The sequence below is a fragment of the Rattus norvegicus genome, chromosome 15, assembly GCF_036323735.1.
Source record: "Rattus norvegicus strain BN/NHsdMcwi chromosome 15, GRCr8, whole genome shotgun sequence".
Classification (NCBI taxonomy): domain Eukaryota; kingdom Metazoa; phylum Chordata; class Mammalia; order Rodentia; family Muridae; genus Rattus; species Rattus norvegicus.
The window spans coordinates 41,914,339-41,934,031 of record NC_086033.1 but is presented as its reverse complement, the minus strand read 5'-3'; the positions used below and the strand labels follow the sequence as shown (position 1 = coordinate 41,934,031).

At 46.3% G+C, this 19,693-nt stretch overlaps 1 protein-coding gene across 1 annotated transcript; it reads left to right on the top strand.

The window, feature by feature from the left end:
- The first annotated feature begins 4,724 nt into the window (after positions 1–4,724).
- On the top strand, positions 4,725–18,266 carry Tdh (L-threonine dehydrogenase). Its single transcript, NM_001106044.1, has 9 exons — positions 4,725–4,787; positions 10,789–10,988; positions 12,980–13,022; positions 13,576–13,646; positions 14,512–14,661; positions 14,755–14,927; positions 16,177–16,267; positions 16,600–16,869; positions 17,782–18,266. Exons 2-9 carry the CDS (start codon positions 10,805–10,807, stop codon positions 17,919–17,921), a joined length of 1,122 nt encoding a protein of 373 aa, NP_001099514.1. The 5' UTR covers positions 4,725–4,787; positions 10,789–10,804; the 3' UTR covers positions 17,922–18,266.
- The last annotated feature ends 1,427 nt before the right edge of the window (positions 18,267–19,693 follow it).

The following is a 19,693-nucleotide window of genomic DNA, read 5'->3' as shown; positions in this document are numbered from 1 at the left end:
AAAATACTCATTCTCCAGTATTTTGTTATAGCCACAGAAAATGGACTAATAGTTTGAATCCAAAGGCAGGAGAAGATCTGTTTCTCAGCTCAATGTCTGCCAGGCAGAGCCAGTGAATTTCAGGTCAAAAAATCCTTCCCATTCTCGTTTCTCCTTTATCTCCTATAACGCGGTGTTCATATCCCATTCCTTGGAAGCCCTCCCCAACCCTGCTACATCCCCATCCCTTTTTGTTTACAAAAGGAATTGTGCACGTATTGCTCATTGTACCTTAACTGCATCTGTGGACCTGAAAGAAATCAAAACTAGAGGGTTGGGGATTTAGCTCAGTGGTAGAGCGCTTGCCTAGGAAGCGCAAGGCCCTGGGTTTGGTCCCCAGCTCCGAAAAAAAGAAAAAGAAGAAAAAAAAAAAAAGAAATCAAAACTAGATCTCTTAGCACACTGTTAGGTATAAGGATAAACTCTCAGGAAAGAGAAACACTCTTCAGTAAGCCAGCTGGAGACTGGAGAGAATTTGTTCATGGTTTTGAAACAAGGCTGCACTGTGTATTACTGACTGACCTAGAACTCACTATGCCAACTTCTGCCTCCTTAGGGCTGGAATTAAAGATGGTTGTTTTTCTTTGTTCATTTGTTTTAAGACAGGGTGTGGTGGTTTGAATAAGAATGACCCTCGAAAGACTGTCCAGTCTCTATCACTGTCATTGGATCCCCCTTCCTGCAGCTTGGACTGCCTGGTTAAGCCTCAGTGGGAGAGAAAGTTCCTAGACCTGCTAGAACTAGATGCCCCAGAGTGAGGTGGTACCCAAGGGCAATGGAGGGAGGGATTTATAAGGATGGGACTGAGAAGAAAGGAGGGAGGGCTGTGACCATAATGTAAAGTGAATAGAAACAAAAAAGAAAAGAAAAGAAGGAAGGAAGGAAGGAAGGAAGGAAGGAAGGAGGGGAGGTGGGAGGAAGGAAGGGAGGGAGGGAGGGAGAGGGGTAGGAAAGGGAAGGGGAGAAAGGAAGAAAGAAAGAAAGGAAGGAAGGAAGAAAGAAAGGAAGAAAGAAAGAAAAGAAAAGAAAGAAAGGCCCTATAGGCTTACATACTTTAATTTGTAGACATCAGGGTGTGACACTATTTGAAGGGATCAGAAATATTAGAAGGTGTGACTCTGGGGTGGGCTTTGAGGTTTTTAAGAGGCCATGCCTCTCCCCCCACCACCACTCTCTTTGTTTGTGGAACAGGATATAAACCTCTTAAACTTTTCCAGCACCAGGCCTGCCTGTGTGCTGCCATGCTCCCCACCATGATGAAAATGGACTAACTCTGTAGCGTTAAGCAAGTCCCCAATTCAATTATTTCATAAGTGTTGCCTCAGTCACGGAGTCTATTCACAACAATAACACAGTGACCTAGACGCAGAGTCTCAGCTTATGGTGACTGTGAACTTACAATGTAACTTGAAATGACCTTAAACTCCTGATCCTCCTCTCTCCACCTCCCTAATGCTGGAATTAAGGGCAATCACAGAGTTTTGTGCATGCCAGGTAAGCACTGTGCGGGCTGAGCCAACCCCCAGTCCATACTTCTTTGGATCAGTGTGGACTAGAGGATACTGCTTATCCACATTTTAATTGTTTGGGTTTGTGCTGACACTGAAAGTGAGACAGATCCTACCTCCACTACCTTAGGGTTTTACTGCTAAGAATAGACACTATGACCAAGGCAAGTCTTGGGCTGGCTTACAGGTTCAGAGGTTCAGTCCAGTATCATCAAGGTGGGAGCATGGTAGCATCCCAGCAGGCATGGTGCAGGAGGAGCTAAGAGTTCTACATCTTCCTCTGAAGGCTGCTAGCAGAATAGTGGCTTCCAGGCAGCTAGGATGAGGGTCATAAAGCCCACACCCACAGTGACACACCTACTCTGACAAGGCTACACTACCTAACAGTGCCACTTCCTGGGCTAAGCATATACAAACCATCACATTCCTTGGCACCCATAGGCTTGTTCAAACATATGAATGTATGGGGGCCTACCTAGCCATGATATAAGAATTACATTTAGTCCAACTTCCAAAGTCCCCAGTCTATAGCAGTCTCAACAATGTTAAAATTCCAAAGTTTAAAGTCTCTTCTGAGAGTCATCCAATCACTTAATTGTAATCTCTAAGGCAAGACAGGAAACCAGCTGGGGAAACTCCAAACACCTCCATGTCTGGTTTCAAAGCAGTCTTCAGATCTCCACTCCCTTTTCATCTGTGTTGACTGCAACAAATGTCTTTCTCCTGGGCTGGTTCCACTCCCTGTCAGCAGCTTTCCTCAGCAGGTAGCCCACAGCTCTGGCATCTCAAACATCTTGGGTCTCCAGGCAACTTCAATATTACAGCTTCGTGTTTCAATGTCTGGGATCCTCACATGATCTTCTGGGCTCCTCCAAAGGGCTGGTGTCACTTCTCCAGCTCTGCTCTCTGTAGCACTCTAAGCTCAGGCCGATCCACTCCACTGCTGCTGCTGTTCTTGGTGATCATCCCATGGTACTGGCATCTCCAATACGCTGGTTATCTCTGGAACGTAGCTTCTTTGTGCTCTCAGAAAACACTTCCCAGAAGATTTCACCTCAGTGATGCTGGTCTCTTCTTAATCACCACTAATTTCCTATCTCCAGCTCACCAGCATCATTTGTCCCTTCTGTTCTGGACTCTAAAGCCAGAGACACATGGCCAAAGCTGCCGAGTTCTGCTGCTTGCTGGAGTGGAACATGACCCCCTTGTTCTATTACATTATCACCAGCTCTCTGTCTTTCAATTCCTTCACTGCATAAGCTTGGCTGTCCTGGAAGTTGCTCCACAGGAAATGACTTTGAACTCTGAGATCTGCATGTCTGTCTCCTAAGCACTGGGATTAAAGGTGTGGTCCACCAAACCTGGACTTAAACTTTTCTTCACCTAGAACTTGCTGTGTTCTCGGCTGGCCTTGTACTCAGAGATCTGCCTGTCTTTGCCTCCTGTTGGCTACCATGTCAGTGCTGGGAATCAATACAGATCCCATGGAAGAGCAGTCAGTGCTCTTAACTACTGAGTCATCTCTCCAACCCAAGACATTTTATAATACATGGATGGAAACATGAGATTGGCCATAGCAGCCAAGACAGGAAGTACCTGCTATAGCCCTCGGACATCGTCTGGAGCATTCTTATTTGGATTTGTTCTTGTTGCCTCTATTGCTGTGATGAACTCCATGACCAAAAGCAACTTGGGGATGGGGGAAGGATTAGTTACATTTTACGGCTCATAGTTCAGTAGTTCTCAACCTTCCTAATGCTACATTCCCTTAATACAGTTCCTCTTGTTATGATGACCCCCAACCATAAAATTATTTTGTTACTATTCCATAACTGTAATTTGCTACTGTTATGAATTGTAATGTAAATATCTGATATCTAGGATATCTGATATGTGACCCCCCAAAAAAGAGTCTATAGGTTGAGAATCTCTGTTATAATCTATCATGGAGGGAAGCCAGGAGAGGAACTGAGGCAGAGACCATGGTAGAATGTGCTGCTTATTGGCTTGCTCCCCTTAGCTCTCTTGGCCTTCTTTCTTACACAACTCAGGCCTACCTGCCTCTGGGTGGCATGTGCACAGTGGGCTGGGCCCTGCCACATCAGCCTTAGTCAAAGCAAATGCCCACGGACTTACCTACAGGCCAATCTGATGGAGGCAACTTCCCAGTTGAGGTTCCTACTTCCCCGGTAAGTCTAGCTGTGTCTTGTTGACAAAAAATTAACCAGCACAGGGCTGTTGGAAGCCAGGGGTCTTGTTTGTACATTCCCAAAGGATTTACCTAACAGTCACAAGGATGTTAGGTCACACGGAGGGGATGGGCAATAAATGGCTATCCAGAGACTATGATAGCCCGAGATAAGTGTGGCTCCCAACCTGTAGTAGTCTGGCTTTCCACTATCAGTTAATAAGTCAGTGGGCCTTGGGAAATGTTTAACATTGGTGCTGCTGCCTCCTGTCTCCCTCCACTCCTTCCTGGGGAAACTCACTTCATGCCCCCAAGTCCAACTTCCAGGTAGAGGCTTGAGAGATAGTTCGGTGGATAAAATGTTTGACAATCTGGGTTCAATCTCTGAGACCCTGGCAAATTGTTTACCAACCTCCACAGGCACACTGTGGCTCTCATCTACCCCACCTCCTGTAATTAAACTTAAAATATTTTTGCTCGAGCAGGGCAGCTACAACATTGGACTGCCAAAGGAGATAAACTCAGGGCCTCTTTCAGCTCCAGATGGGAGCCTTTGGGTCGGGTGGGCACGCTGGGGTCTGGCTTGAGGCTGCCACTCAGAATTTCTAACCCTCCCTTCTGAGATGCTGCCCCATCCTGCTTAGTCCTTGCCTTGAAAGCCACTTAATTTAACATCAGTGTTCCCAGAAACCAGAAAGGACTAAGTGCTAGACTCTTGGCGGCTCTGCCACCAGACACAGGTCCGCAGCAGATCTTTCCAGCTGTGGCATGCAAGTCCCAAATCTAACCCCTGTCAATTATGAAAGGGGAGTGGCCGCGTCCTGGTGCAGCTACAAGGTCAGCTTTGTCCCAGATGTAGGTGTGGGCTTACCACTAACGTCCTGGGGCGGAGGTGAGGTGGGGTGGGGGATGGGGGGTGGGGCGGCTCCCGAGGCGAGGCGGGTCCGGAGCGGAGAAAGAATAAAAGGCAGAATCAAACTCTTGACTCTGCACGTGCTGCTCCTCCGGCTCCGGCTGTGGCATTCTCAGCATCCAGTCTTCCGCGTCTGCAGGTCAGTGTAGGAGATGGTCCGTGTCTCCTGCCGCGTCTGTGCCCGGGAATTGGACCTCTTTCAGGGCGCGCTGGACGACCAGCGAAGTTTGTTGTTTGGATTGGGGTCGGGAGAGACTTCAGGGCGCCACTGCTTTTTGGGCCGCCAGGGGAGAAAAGGGCTTCTACGTAGCCCAGGGTGGGGGTGGCGAGACGCCGTCCGCACCCTCCTGCTCTTAGCAGTGCTCTACATCTCAGGAATAGAAGTGGGCACACGGCTCCCAGAAAACTGGTTTGTCTAGTAATCTGGGATGTGATCTTCCCAAAGGATGGCTTGGGAGGGCCCCAACACCCTTTTCATCAGGGAGCAAGCTGAGGCTGGCTGTCCTGGGTTCCTCCGGTTCTTTCCCAACCTCAGCAGGTGAAAGCCGAACACGGGGGTAGAATTTCCTTCCCAGACACTATGTAGCTCCCTCCTGCAGTTTTCTTCCTTTCAGTGACCAGTGTGTAAATTCCAGGCTTTTCCTATATTAATTTTTAAGTGACGGGAATGACATTAACATGGACATCGACCTTTGCCAGATGCCTTTTTAGGTTGTCTGCTTATATTAAAGTATCTCAATATGGTGACACTTTTGTTTGATTTCTGAGAATAAGGAGACAAGAGACTACCCAGGCTCAGTGAGAGCATGGTGGTGTGCCACCTGGCTCTGGTGTCCCCAGGAGGACTCCGTGGAGGGTGAAGGAATTGCTGCTCAGAACTCTGGAGCTAAGTGGTGTCCTTGAACCCGGAACTTTATTAATCCCCGATTTGGAGGGCAGGGGAGGGAGTGGTGGTGGTTGGTGGCTGCCTTGACTGTTGCGGAAAGCCTACGATTGAGGTGTGTAAACCCAGTCCAAATGAAGGTGGGTGTGGCTGGCAGTACATGAAAAGACATTGGCATTAGGATGCTGCACTCAGGCAGTGCTGGCTTTTCCTAGACAGGTTTCTGGGCACAGAGCAGAATGGGATTAAACACAGCAGAAAATTTTCTGTAGAGACAGCAGAGAAAGATAAGGTCTTAGGGCAGGTTTGAGAAGCAGAAGTCTGTGCCCTTGGGGAAGAGGTACAGAAGGGATTGGGGTTTGCCTGGTGTCCTGGTTCCTCCATAGTGTGTGTGTGTGTGTGTGTGTGTGTGAGAGAGAGAGAGAGAGAGAGAGAGAGAGAGAGAGAGAGAGAGAGAGAATGCATGCGCACACATTTATGCAAACCTTACTCTGAGTCTAGGAGCTGGTTAAACTCTTTTCTGTTTGACCATAGCTATGAACAGCTAACAACAGAATTATCATATTGAGCACTTTTTTAAAAAAAAAAAAAAGGTCAGTAGTGTGGGGTGTGCATGCAGACAAAACACCAATATTCATAAAATACACAAATAAATATTTAAAAGTCGGTATTGTGTCCTATGTGCAGTAGGTCTCTGGGATGCTCCTCTCTCCCAAAGGCAATGTCCTACTTTGCTTCTGGGGATGTTGACTAGGGGTGGAAGCAAGTGTGTGTGTGCCCTTATTTCATTTAGCCCCATGTCATCCAGTCCCATCCATACTATATAGCATGTGACAGTATTTCTTACTTTTGTTGGTTTTGTTTTGTTTTAAAGGCTGAAATTCTGCTGTGTGTGTAGACCACGCCTTCTTTCTCCAGTCATGCAGGGTGGATACTTTTTTATTTTATACTTACTGTGATGGGCTTGAGGCTTCAAAGGTCTCCATTTAGTTTCTGTGACTAAGAATGATTGGGGTTAGAAGTTTAGGGTGGTTTTATGGTGGTTGGAGCCCTGAAGCCTTTCCTCCTGGTGGAAAAGGCTATTTCTAAGGAACACTACTGAAGCACAACTGTGTATTCCAGGACAGTTGTGATGAAATCCCACTTCCCAGAGGTAAAGCTGAGTCGTTTTAGTCTGAGAACATCGTCAGAGTACAGATAAAGTCCTCGTGGCTTCTGCTTTCTGTGCTTCTCGAGCTGGCCGGGGCAGCTGGAACTGCCCTCCGGGGACATATACGCTGCCAGTGACACCTGAAGCCAGTGTAACTAACCCTGACTGAACTCTCACCTGAGCATTTCTCAAGGAAGCCTGGGCTCACAGCAGCTTATGAGAGATCTTTGCACCCAGGTGCAAGTACACGCAAATCTACCCAAGTTACTAGTGCAGCGCCCCTCTCGGTGTTCCTGAGGGTCCTGCATGTTCTGGATGGGAAAAAAGAAATCATCCTGTTACTTGAGGGGAAGAGTGCATTGTCCTCTCAGTTTCATTCTTTGCAGTTAAAGTCTGCAAGATGCTTGGGAGAGAGTCCACTGACTACTTACTGTTTGACTTTAACAAAGAGGGACCAAGGACTCATGTTTGCTCTTTGCAAATTTACCTTCTGGCCCTGCAAAAGCTGTTCTCAGAGTGTGATCTGGGGAGCCCTGGAGATCCCAAAGACCACAAGAAGAGTCCACACGGTCAGACCACTGGAGGAAGAATGCTGCTATTTGCGTTTTCTCCCCCAGAGCACTAAGGGCTTCTCAGGAGATCTATGATGAGCGGTGTGTTTGAGTATCTTGTGTTTCTAGAGATGAATGTGCTTTGACTGCTGTACATTTTCAAGCCTATTTTTATGTCTGTGGCTTTGGATTCGAGTCTTCCTGCATCCACATGGAAAGGCATCAAAAAGCAAATGCACTTATTTGTGACTGGAAATCTAATACTGCAATATAACAATATCCATTCATATATTTTTAAGATGTATTTATTTTATGGATATGAGTGCTCTATCTACACACAACCTGAAGACCAGAAGAGGGAGTCAGATCCCACTACAGATGGTTGTGAGCCACCATGTGGTTTCTAGGAATTGAACTCAGAACCAGCAAAAGAGCAGTCAGTGCCCTTGACCGCTGAGCCATCTCTTCAGCCCCCGTTCATACATGCTAAAGGAATGAATGATTCCATGCCCATGAATGTAAGGAAGGCTGCCGTGAACATCAACTCTGAGCCAGTTCCTGGCTCATGAAGGGGAGTTTATCCAGAGACAAGGGCATAACTGAAAGTGCCCCTTAGCTTCCTGCTGCCCTGAGGATCTCCTGTCAGCCCACCATTCTAAATAATGCAGTGGTATCAGGGTCGCAACGTCAAGACAAGCCACTGTGAGTCCTCTGACAAGTGTGACTTGAATGTCTTAACTAGATAGTGCAAACTCATTAAAAGTCCCAAATGATTAGATTTTCAGACTAGAAACTAGAATAAACTGCTGTTGAAGAAGCATCAAGCTGGATGGGTCCCCAGGCTAAGCATCAGACAGGACAGATTATCAAATCGTACTGTCCAGAAGCAGCAGAGTAATGTCTTGCTGAGGGGAAAGGACACCAGACAGAATCACAGAGCTTCCACTCTGAATGGTCTTAAACGGTGAGTCATCTCTCCAAACCTCGGTTGGCAGCCCACGGCCACCAGGAATACAATGACCCCATGGCAGTGTGCTGCATGGACTTGACTGATATGAAAGCACCAGTGGCCCCGATTCCCCTGAATCAACACGCTCATCCCAGCCTCACGGACTGGGAAAAGAGGATTTCTCTGTGTAACCATGGCTGTCCTGAAGCTTGTAGACCAGGCTGTCCCTGACAAAGAGATCTGCTTGCTTCTACCTCTGGAGTGCTGAGATTAAAGGCTTGTGTGCCACCACACCTGGCTTTCAGTCCACAGTTGTTCAGAGCATAGAGGAGGCTGAGTGCGGAGTACACACTTGGGAAGCTTGCAGATCTCTGTGAGTTCCAAGACAGCTGAGGCTATACAGTGAGTCCTGTCTTTAAAAAAAAAAGTGCAAATGAATCTTGAAATTGGAAAGTTTGAGGGCTGCTGCTGTGAGTCTGGTCATGCTCACACAACAGGGGAGACACTAGAAACACATCGGTAGGAAATTCCAACACTCACTTAGTTGATTATTACATCCCTTCACCTTATTATGGAATTATTACTGCATGGCCTCCTACAGAGCAAGATGGCTTTATGCAGCATGTGGCTGTGTTGAGATGAACTGGGCAGTAGAAAGACAATTGTCTTTACTTGGAAAAACTGCACTGTGGGTAGAAGTTTCTGTTGCTCTGATTCTGTGTCTCCACGTTAAAGCTATCCCATCATGGATTCTCCAGCTGGAGAGCAGGGCAGCAGGCTTAAAACAGCAGATCAGGGTAGTTCTGCTAGCCTGTGGCAAGCAGGAAGGACCAATAACGGCTGTTAGTGGATTGCCAGCACAGGTATATGTTGTCCATGTTGCCAGAGTAAAGCATTTGGCCGTTGGCTAAGAAGCCATCAGGCACCTCCTTGTGTCTTCCTTGAAGAGGGGATAATGAGGTAGGTCAGCAGTGTGGGGGAGGGGAGTTGTCATTCTTGTGCTTTTTGGAATTGGAATTTGTCCTTGACTTTCAATGTCCTGGGGAATCCTGTGGTTCGAAGGCTTCCTTGGTCTCCTTTTGAACTTGCTGATAAGTGACTGAAAAGATCTGAGTTCTCACCTGGTCTTGGCTGCGGGGAGGAGTTTTCCAACAGCATCCCTCTGAGAGTGGTTAAGGAGAGTCTCAGATGTCCCCTGTATTCCGTGTATTGGGGCCAACACTGGTTGCTTCTTATCTGTTGCTAACCTGGAGCCGGAAAGCCAGTGATGTGCCCATGACTGGCATCCCCGTGCCCCACCAGGGGCTACTGGAGTTTTAGCCACCTGAACTTTTCATACTTAAAAAAAATGTGCCCCTCCCATGACTCATAAGGTTTTAAAACATTTCCTCAAAATGGTAACTGTTTATTGCCCACAGCCATGAAATATTATTTAGGGGTACTCCAACCTGTGTTCTTGGGTCAAAGACACTCTTGTTTGGAGGGAAACAGTTTCACCATTATGGAACAAAATCAAGGAACTTTTTAAACCCATTGATGGGAACATCAGGTAAGTGGGTTAGAGCAAAGCAGAGAAACATCTTTGCTATATTTTGGATATGACCCGATGACAGTGTTAACTTTAGGATTGATGGGAGTCTGCTACGTTAATATACTCTGAAAGGATTTACCTGATACGTCACAATAGGCTAGACACAGTGGTGGGCAACAGGTGGCAGTTTCAGAGACCAATGATAACCCAAGGTGAATATAAGCATTTCAATTCTCCACAATTACCTGTTCTAAGTGGTCATCCATCTTTGTAGTCAGTACATAGGTGTGTGCCTGTCCTGCCCCCACCTCCTCCTTTTTTCTCCTGGAAACTTTCTGTTCACAGTGTGGACACAAGTCCTGCGCATATGAACCTAACTTCCTGAGACAAGAAATGGTTCCACTGTCAGCTGGTAGTGAAGGGAGGAGGAAGAGGAGGAGGAGGGAAGTATTTGCACATTTGTGGTCTTGAAAGCACTTGGAAAATAGCTTTTCAAAATGAGTTTCGAAGGAAGTAGGAGTCAAACAAAGGCTGTTCACAGCTTACTAAATATTGCCAGGCCTTTTTCTCTTAGCCATCTGCTTTCCTAGTCTGCTTCATTCCAAATGTAACATCTGAAGAGTTAGCACAGATCGTCAATGCTTGGCTACTTAGTCTGGGACCCGCTTGTCCCCTCCAGATGGCTTATGTTGTGCACAGGTTGTTAGCAACTGTAGTCTAGATTGCAAGTCCTCCACAGATCTGGTGACTGGTTTCTTTTGTTCTTGGGTTTTGAAGTTGTTTGTGCATTATTGACCCCCACCGTGGATTTGCATCTGACTTGGTTTCAGTAATACTCCCAGGTTAGGCTTTGTGGGAACATTTATCCTTTCTTTTGTCACTGAGCCTGACTCAAAGCAGGCACATGACTGGCTTCCTATAGGAAAGTCAGCAGTTAAGACTGATGCATTCCTGAATCAGAAAAGAAGGTGTTACTCTTGAACTGGTGGTAAGTGTGATTTCAGCCTAGGCAGCTTGTTTCCAGGGACCAAATGGATGTAAAGTTAGTAATGAACTCCATCCTTCCTTGCTCCCAGGGTATCAGAAGATCAGATGCTGTTCCTTGGGATGCTAAAACAGGTGGTCAGCAGGACAGCACAGAGCAAAGCCTCTAGCTGCCGGAAGCTTGTCTTGCCCTGGCAGTTTCTAGGCAGCTCCCAGCATCGAGTCCCAGCAAATGTCAACTTCCACTCCACCTCATTCTCGGAAGCAGAGCCTCCTAGGGTTTTGATCACAGGTTGGTTTCTTTCTCTCCTCCTCCTCATTTGTGGGATGAGTCTTGCTTTCTCTGAGCTGTTTCTTGGTGACAGGGAGTGTGCTATGCTATATCAGAGCAGGCTATGATAAACACCAGATTTAGTGGTGTTTAATGGATTTAATGGTCGCACTGCAGAAAGGGTCTCTGAGTGAGGCATGTCATCATAAAGTACTTTTTGTTGGGGTGGCAACCCTTTTTTCTATCAGACACAGCCCTGTTTTGAAAAGTCCTGGGTTTAGATTAGAAGGGATTGTTATTTGGGGGTAAGAGATTTATCAGAAGGATTATTAACACTGTAGACAGGGAGACAGTAGCATAGCAGGGGCTCTGAGGAAAGTTCAGGGGTGAGGAGATAGATGCATATAGGTTGGGCGCTCAGAGAAAGGACTCCCTGCAAAGTAGGCAGAGAACAGGAGGGGGACTTGAAGCCAAAAATCTAGTCTCTTAGCCCAAGGGCTGGGGATTCTAAAGGCTCTGAAGAGTTTTCTTCCTTAATTTGGGGTTGGCCAGTTTAAAGAGAGACAGACTGGCCCACAATTGTTGTGTAACCATGTCCTGATCTGGCCTTGAACTTGTTGAGTCAGTCCACCTTCAAGGGCCCTACTGGTGGAAGAAAAGCCCATAAGGCTTTATTTTAAGCTGCTTGACTTTTGTCTGGGTTCAGGAAGGTGAGGAAGAAGCCAGCCATCTTGAAAATTCACCAACTTTGTTACCTAGTCATAGCCTCTCTCCCTGTCTGTCTGCATACCAGGGAGCCTATCTAACACCTAGTCTCCCAGCTTTGGGAATTAACAGTTCAGCTAAAATGGAGGAGCAAACAAGACGGTGTGGTTCTTCCCTCTTTAGCTCCCCTTACTCATAACTGTTGCCTATGTTTGCTTTCCCTAAAAAAAATGTGTTTTCTGAGTGGACCTAGGGGCCAGATAGCTGCCCTGGAACCTGGTTTCCTTCTGTATTATAGGTAATGGTCAGGGCAGCAACGCTGAAAGGACATCAAGGGTACCAGTTTTAGAACACATCTTTCTTGTAGGCACACCTTTCCTTGGCCAGAGTCCCCAGCCTAAGCTCAGAACCACCCATCACAATGATCACATACTGTTACTGCACTTTCTCGTGTGCTGGAAATAAAATGGGATATAAGCACTGCCCGGGCTTCTGGTTGCCTTAAATACCTGGCCCACCCCACCTCTTCACTATAAGCTCCATTTGTCACTGATGGGGTGCTTCCAAGCAGCCCAAGACAACCTCTCATTTGATTGACACATTCTATTTCTCCCTTTCCTGACATAACTTGCTCTTTGTCAGTTTCTTTCATTCTCTGTCTCCACTGGGGAGGCATCTCTAGGGCCTCTGGGTTCCAGCCCTGTGTTAACTGATAGGGAGTCTCAGTGTGCTACATTCCTGCCATGTACCTGTCTTGCCTGAATTTTACAGTTGTTCTACTCCAAACGTGTTCCTAGTCCCTGGCTTCAGCCTCCAAATTAGGAAGCTACTATCCTTTCTATTTTGGTGGCTCCTCACTGATTTTATTTTATTTTTGAGGCAGGATCTGTGTAGCTCTGGCTGCTTCAGGCTAACCTTGATCTCAAGAGATCCACCTTCCTCTGCCTCCCAAGTGCTGGGATTAAAAGGTGTGTACTACTACACCAGCTTGTCCCTTGTCCTTTTGTCAAATGGTTTCTTGAACTCTCCTCTTTGGAGCTGTGCGCAGCATCAATGTTACTTTCTTGTGTCCTTGCTTCCCTCTTCCTCCAAAGCTCTCACCTTCGCTGATACCAGTCCATGATGGGCAGTGGCTATCCTGTGTTCTGAGTGTACTGCAGTGCTGCTAAGAGTCGTCTGCAGCAACTCAATCAGATCACCAACCCTCCCCCCTCTCTTCAACTCACTTAAACAGGAGGAACCTTTTCCACTGTTATGCTCTGGATAGATTTGCAGTTTGGTCTCACCCTGTTTTCTTTTTCACCTAGGGGGTCTTGGCCAACTGGGAGTAGGACTTGCTAACCTCTTGAGGTAAAAGTTTCAAAATCAAGTTCTTAAGGGTGTACAATTGTCTCTGTAAACATTGGCTATTTTTTCTTTCGTCTCTGGCCTCTTTCTGCTTCTAAGACATCACACCTAACTAGCTTTGTAAAACATTTTATTTTGCCTCCTTGGCACAATACCAGCTATTTGCCTTGGTCCTGACTTGGGTACATGGAGAATCATCACCCCAAGTGAATCACTTACCCTTTAGTTGTTTGGGAACAGAGGGCAGGGGGCTTATAGTAGCTGAAAGGGACTCTGGGACAGAAGACAGCAGGATGAGAGAATAAAGCAGAAGAGGAGGTGCCAAAGATATGGAGATAGCATTGGTGACAGTACAGTAGGGGAGGGGACAGAAGCAGAGAACAGGCTATGAGAAGAAAAGGTGTGAACCCGGGGAGGCAAGGCTGAGGGGCATGTGACAGTGGTACTGAGGAAGGCCCAGAAGTTGCAGTGTCTATTTGAAACAATGAGTTCCCTTTAGACTTGTATCCTTGACATTGCTGACATGTTGGGGGTGGCGGGCTTTCTTTCCCTACAGGAAACGATTTGGGAAGGACAATGTGATCCTATCAGACATAAGGAAGCCTCCTGCTCATGTCTTCCACAGTGGTAAGATATAGATGGTCCTTGATGTTTTACTATTCAAAAATACTGTCAGAGGGGAAGCTCACGGAGTCCACGTGCAACCCAAGGAGGGACTGCAGCATGGTCCTGGCTTAAAAGTGTATTTCCAATACACTCTGTTCAAATGTCAAAGAGTAGAAGTGTTCTGTGGAACCTGAAGTTTGGAGTAATATATTTTAATATTACTTAAAATAATGTCTTTGAACTAAAACTTTGGATTCCTATCTCCTGAGTTTTTGACTGACTGACTTAAAGAGCCTACAGACAAAAATTAAGTTATTTGATGAGGAAAAGAGGTTGAAGAATATGGAGAGGGGAGATGACTCAGTGGTTAAGAGTTCTTTCAGAGGACTCAAGTTGGGTTCCCAGCACCCACATCAGATGGGCCCAAACCACCTGTAACTCCAGCTCTAGAGGATTCAAGACTCTCTTTAAGGCTCCATGGGCACATGCACTTACAAGCACTCACCACCAATAGCTTCAGCATCTTTTTTCTGGCCCCTGAGGGCACCTGGATTCACACACCACCACCACCACCACCACCACCACCACCACCACCAACAACAACAACACCAACAACAACAACAACAACAACAACAACAGCAACAAAGAATTCCAAGAAAGCACACATGGGAGATAGAGCATGGTTGTTAACCCAGTGCTCAGAAGGCTAGCGCAGAAGGACCACAAGGTTCCAATCCAGCCTAGGCTACCTAACCAGGTTCTGCTCCAGGAAGGTTGGGGAGAGGGCGGGTGAGAGAAAATGAGATTTTCTCAAAGTCAGCGGCAGGAGACAGGGAGTGCATTTAGCTCTTAGCTGCATGCAGCTTTTGTCACTCTGTGATTACAGGCCCATTTATTTATGCCAACATCTTGGATTACAAGAACCTTCGTGAGATTGTGGTGAACCACCGTATCAGCTGGCTGTTTCACTACAGTGCCCTGCTGAGTGCCGTGGGAGAAGCAAATGTGCCGTTGGCCAGAGATGTGAATATAACTGGTGAGCAGTTGGCTCTGGCCCAGTGGGGCCAGTTTTTCCAGCTCTTGGTAAGGAGTTTTATTTTCAGATTTTCATAGTGTTTATTTATTTCAGGACTGCATAACATTCTAGATGTTGCAGCCGAATACAATGTGAGATTGTTTGTGCCCAGCACGATTGGAGCCTTTGGACCTACCTCTCCTCGAAACCCTACACCTGATCTCTGTGTTCAAAGACCTAGGACCATCTATGGGGTATCCAAGGTCCACACGGAGCTCATGGGAGAGGTAAGCATTTCTTGGCAAGATTGCTCAGTGTTCAGGATCAGATAATTCTATGTGTCTGGCCCCATTCTTTCTGCTTCAGACACTTCCTGCTTCATTCTTAGGGAAACATTTGCACCCCAGAGATGCTTATTTTACCAGTGTGTTTGTTAAATGGTAGGCTGCTTGTAGGCCATGAAGAACAACTTGGCTATAGGTTGCCCCTTGTCCACAGCTGTGGTAGTAACACACAGTACTTCTGGACACTCTGGCCTTGAAACTGCTTCTGCCTGTGCTTGCTACCTATCTCATTTGTAAGGCTCTCAACACTGGGGTTATTAGTGGGAGTGTTAAAACTTTCTGCATGAGAGAGAGACAAAGAGGGAGTGGGAGAGAGGGAGAGAATATATGTGGGGAACAAACAAGTGTATGTACTCATTTGTGTGGATGCCAGAAGTTGGGTGACTTTCTCAATTCCCCTCCACCTTAAACTTTGAGACAGGGTCTCTTCCTGGAACCTGGAACAAGTAAGCTAGGCTTACAGGCATTGATCCTTTGGGATCCTGTCTCACTCTCTTAGTGCTGGTTTACAGCCACATGCTGCGCCCTGCTTCCTTAAGTGGGTTCTAGAGAATCTAACTCTGTTCTTCATGCTTGTGCCAGAAGCACTCTACAAACTGGGTCATCTCTCCAGACAACAAACTTTGTACTGTGGAAAACTTCAACGATGCTTTTACTCTGACTTTATAATACACTGGAGTCAACGCCTGGTCCTTCAGGCACTGGACATCAAACTCCCAGGGGGAAGCAAGCCTGTAGTGCTCATGGCAGGGAGCAGGAGTGCCACCTGCAGGCTGCTCCATCATTTACAGTGTTAATTTAGCACAAGATGTTGATTCTTGGAAGATAAAAAGTTATTAAACAAAAGTGAGAAACATAGACATTCCGAAAATTCCATTACTTTCCTTTTAAAAATTGTGTCTATGCATGTTATGTGTGTATATTCATACACGGATGTGCCACAGCATGTGTGTGAAGGTCAGAGGTCAACTATGGAGTCTCTTTCCACCTTTATGTTGGTTCTGAGGCTCCAATTCAAGTCACCAGGCTGTGCGGTAAATGCCTTTAACCACTGAGCCATCCTCCAGGCCCCAAATGCTTATTCTTTTGAGGAACATTTTAACTGCATGTGATGATATTTTAGGAAAAAGCTATTTTTGTTTTATCTGATCTGCAGAGTTATTGTTTTCTTTCTCCCCCCCCCCCCCCTTAGTACTATTATTACCGGTATGGGTTAGATTTCCGGTGCCTGAGATATCCTGGAATCATTTCTGCCGATTCCCAGCCTGGAGGAGGAACAACTGGTAAGTGCTATTTCCAGTCTCCTCCATCTTTAATTTCTCTTCTTTCAGGGAGACCTTGCTTAGTCCAGAAACTGGTATTTCAAGAGAGATGGCAAAGTAGGGAGTGTTTTTCTCTCCCTGGCCCCCAAAATGCAGTAACTAAAATTTTTCTCATTTATCTGTGTATAACAGTAAATCTTGATGTAGCCCATCTATTCAGATCTTTCTTGGGAACTTAACATTCCTAATATTCTGAAGAGGTTCTGTATTAAGAGCACTGGAGAACTGGCATCTCAGTTCTGACCCTTCTCCCTCCTGCTTGAGAAAACCCACGGGCTAGGATTCTCTTTTAGACTACGCAGTCCAGATTTTCCACGCTGCAGCCAAGAACGGCACATTTGAATGCAACCTCAAGGCCAGCACCAGGCTCCCGATGATGTACATCAGTGACTGCCTCAGGGCCACACTGGAAGTCATGGAAGCCCCTGCGGAGTGCCTGTCCATGAGGACCTACAACATCAACGCCATGAGCTTCACCCCCGAAGAGCTGGCCCTGGCGCTCCGCAAGCACGCGCCTGACTTCCAGATCACCTACTGCGTTGATCCTCTCCGACAGGCTATAGGTGGGTCCGCACGCCAGTCCACGCTAGCTCAAAATAGGGTCGGTGAGTACACACGCCACCCTGTGGGGGCGGTTTAAGGCTGAGGAGCTGTGGTGGTCCATCCACAAATGCTTCCGTGTAGAAAAATAGTCCTTGGAAGAAAGGTTCCAGCTTAGGAAACAGTCCGGCCCCATTTCACGATTACTCATAGTCTGGAACACCCTTCTGGACCGAAGAACGTCCCCTTTCAAAGCTCTGTGAGGTTTTTAATAACATGAAACCCCAGTGCAGGCGCCCAGTGAAAGGGAAAGAATCAGCTCAGGACCCCTCAGACCAAGTTCTCAGCACAAAGGAGACTTATTTGCCCTAGAAGAACAGAGGGCAGGGTTAAGGGACAGAGACAGGAGATAGAGGATGAGGGGGAAGGTGAAGGGAACAAGAGGGAGGAGAGAAAATGAGCAAGAGAGAGGGGCAAAGGGCGTTTGCTCCGGAGGACAAAGGACCGCCTCTGGATAGAGAGGAGACAGACATGGCTCACTGAAAAACGGTGGTTTACAAAGGTAAAATGGGAAAGTCCGTATTAGGATGAGGTGTTTAATTTCAATTAGGTGAGCCAAAGGTGGCCTTTGATTGCTGGACTTCTGAGCTTTGTTAACTGGACCTTGGTAATCAGTCTCAAGAGGAGGAATTGGCCAAACAAAGGAGTAGATCTTGATGGCTAGCTTTAGGAATGTAGGGAGAAGGGCAAAGCCTGCCAGAGACATGCTAGCCAGGTCAGGGTCCCAGTGTCTTCAGAAGAAGTGGCCCTGTGTGTATTAGTTCTGCTCTAGTCAAAGACAAGCCTTCCCTCTCTGCCTTCACATAAAATTCGTCCAACCATCCACAAATCCAGATCCAGGATAATCCAGTGTTCTCTCCTGTGTCTTTCCCCAGCGGAGAGCTGGCCCATGATTCTAGATGACAGCAATGCAAGGAAGGACTGGGGCTGGAAACATGACTTTGATCTTCCAGAGTTGGTGGCTACAATGCTCAGCTTCCACGGAGTCAGCACTAGAGTTGCCCAAGTGAACTGAAAGTGGAGGAGCAGCCCCCGTGTCCTCTCAGTACAAGGGACATGGCAGTCACTAAGTTGGAGAACTGGACTGAGTTCTAGCTGCTCACATGGAGGTCCTTTACACATTGCCTTTGTTGTGTATGCCTAAATTGGTCCAGTACATATGCCAGAGAAATGAAGTCCTAAGTGGTGGTGGCTATCTCTTGGAATTTGCATCATTTGTATTTAATTAAATTCAATTTAAGCATCACACCTGAGACTTATTCTCTTGACCAGAGACCAAAGATTACTTTACATGTTAAGGATTTTCAAAGATGTTCTTCATGTTCAAGACTTGGATACTTCTTCAAAAAACTATCACTTGCAACTTATTTTTTAATTAGGTTTTATCTAGGTGATTAAGAGTATGAAAGATGATGCAGTTCATAAAGGGGAAGGGACGTAATGGATTCCGACTCCACTGGGGGCTGCTAGAAAGCTCAGTGATATCTATGGGATTTTAATTCTCTGCCCTGGTGACATCAGCAACCCCAAAGAGATTGTTTGAAGATGCAAATTTCTGGGCTTCACCCCTTCCGACTGACACAGCAAAGTGGAGGAAGCTAATGGATCAATCCTCCTAGGGTCCAAGCATGGTTTCTAAAGAGTGCTCTCCTGTGATAGTAGTGAACTCACAGACAGAGAGGTCACTCAAACTCTGGTGGGTACACCTGACTACCTCCAGAAATCACCAACAAGGGGAACTTCCAGTTCCACATCTATGTTAAAAATAGCTGTGCTTCTGCTCTGGGTTAGTAATGGTAAATTTTTCTGCTTGTATATTTTAAACTCCTAGTGGGTGACCTGAGTATTTTTCCTTTAGTTTTAACTGGACTTGAATTTTTTAACAGAACTTTTAGATAATAGAGTCTTAATGACTACAGTAGTATAACTTACCTCTTATACATTTAATATAATTAAGCTTACATTGTGGATTTTGTTTCCTAAAACCATTCTTAAAAGAGATTTAGTGAGACAGTTCTATATACCATAAAACGTTTGATTTGGGGATGTCTGGAGAAAAGGCTCAGCACTTAGAAACACTTGCTGCTCTTATAGAGGACCTGAGTTCATTTCCCAGCATCTGATGGGTGGCTTATAACCTTCCTTCCATAGCTCCAGTCCCAAGGACCTGACACTCTTTTTTGATCTCTGTAAGCACTCATACATGCTTGCATATACATGATACATACATTTTACATGCAGGCAAATAATCACACATGTAAAAATTTATATTGTTTTTCAGTATGTTAGAGTTGCAGTCTTGATAACAATAGAGAAACCCACACGTAAGTTCCCTCTCTCTGATGCAGCCACTAACTTCCTGTGTCTCAGGATGGGGGTTTCTGAATAACTCCCATGAGTGGAATGTAGTCAATAGCAAAGGACCTTGGATTTGTTAATCTGTTAGACAACGAGGTTTCACAAGTGTTGCTCAAAGTTCAAAGCAACTTTTGAAGTCACCTAACAGGTTAAGAGCAAATGATCATGGTTGTGTAGGAAGGTACACGTTTGCAGTTCATGTGTGATTTTAGAAATCTATGTGCATGGTGAAACTCAAGCAGCACAAGTGGGTAAATGCAGTGAAGAGTGTGTCTCGCCCTCTGTGGGTAACCATGACATGGTTACACTTGTGTCAGTGTGTGTGATGCTCAGGGCTTATGCACAGCAGGTAAGTGTTCTGCCACCAAGACACATCTCCAGCCACATCTGTTTAAAGGCTCTAAAGCTCGTCACTGGCTGGTTGTACAG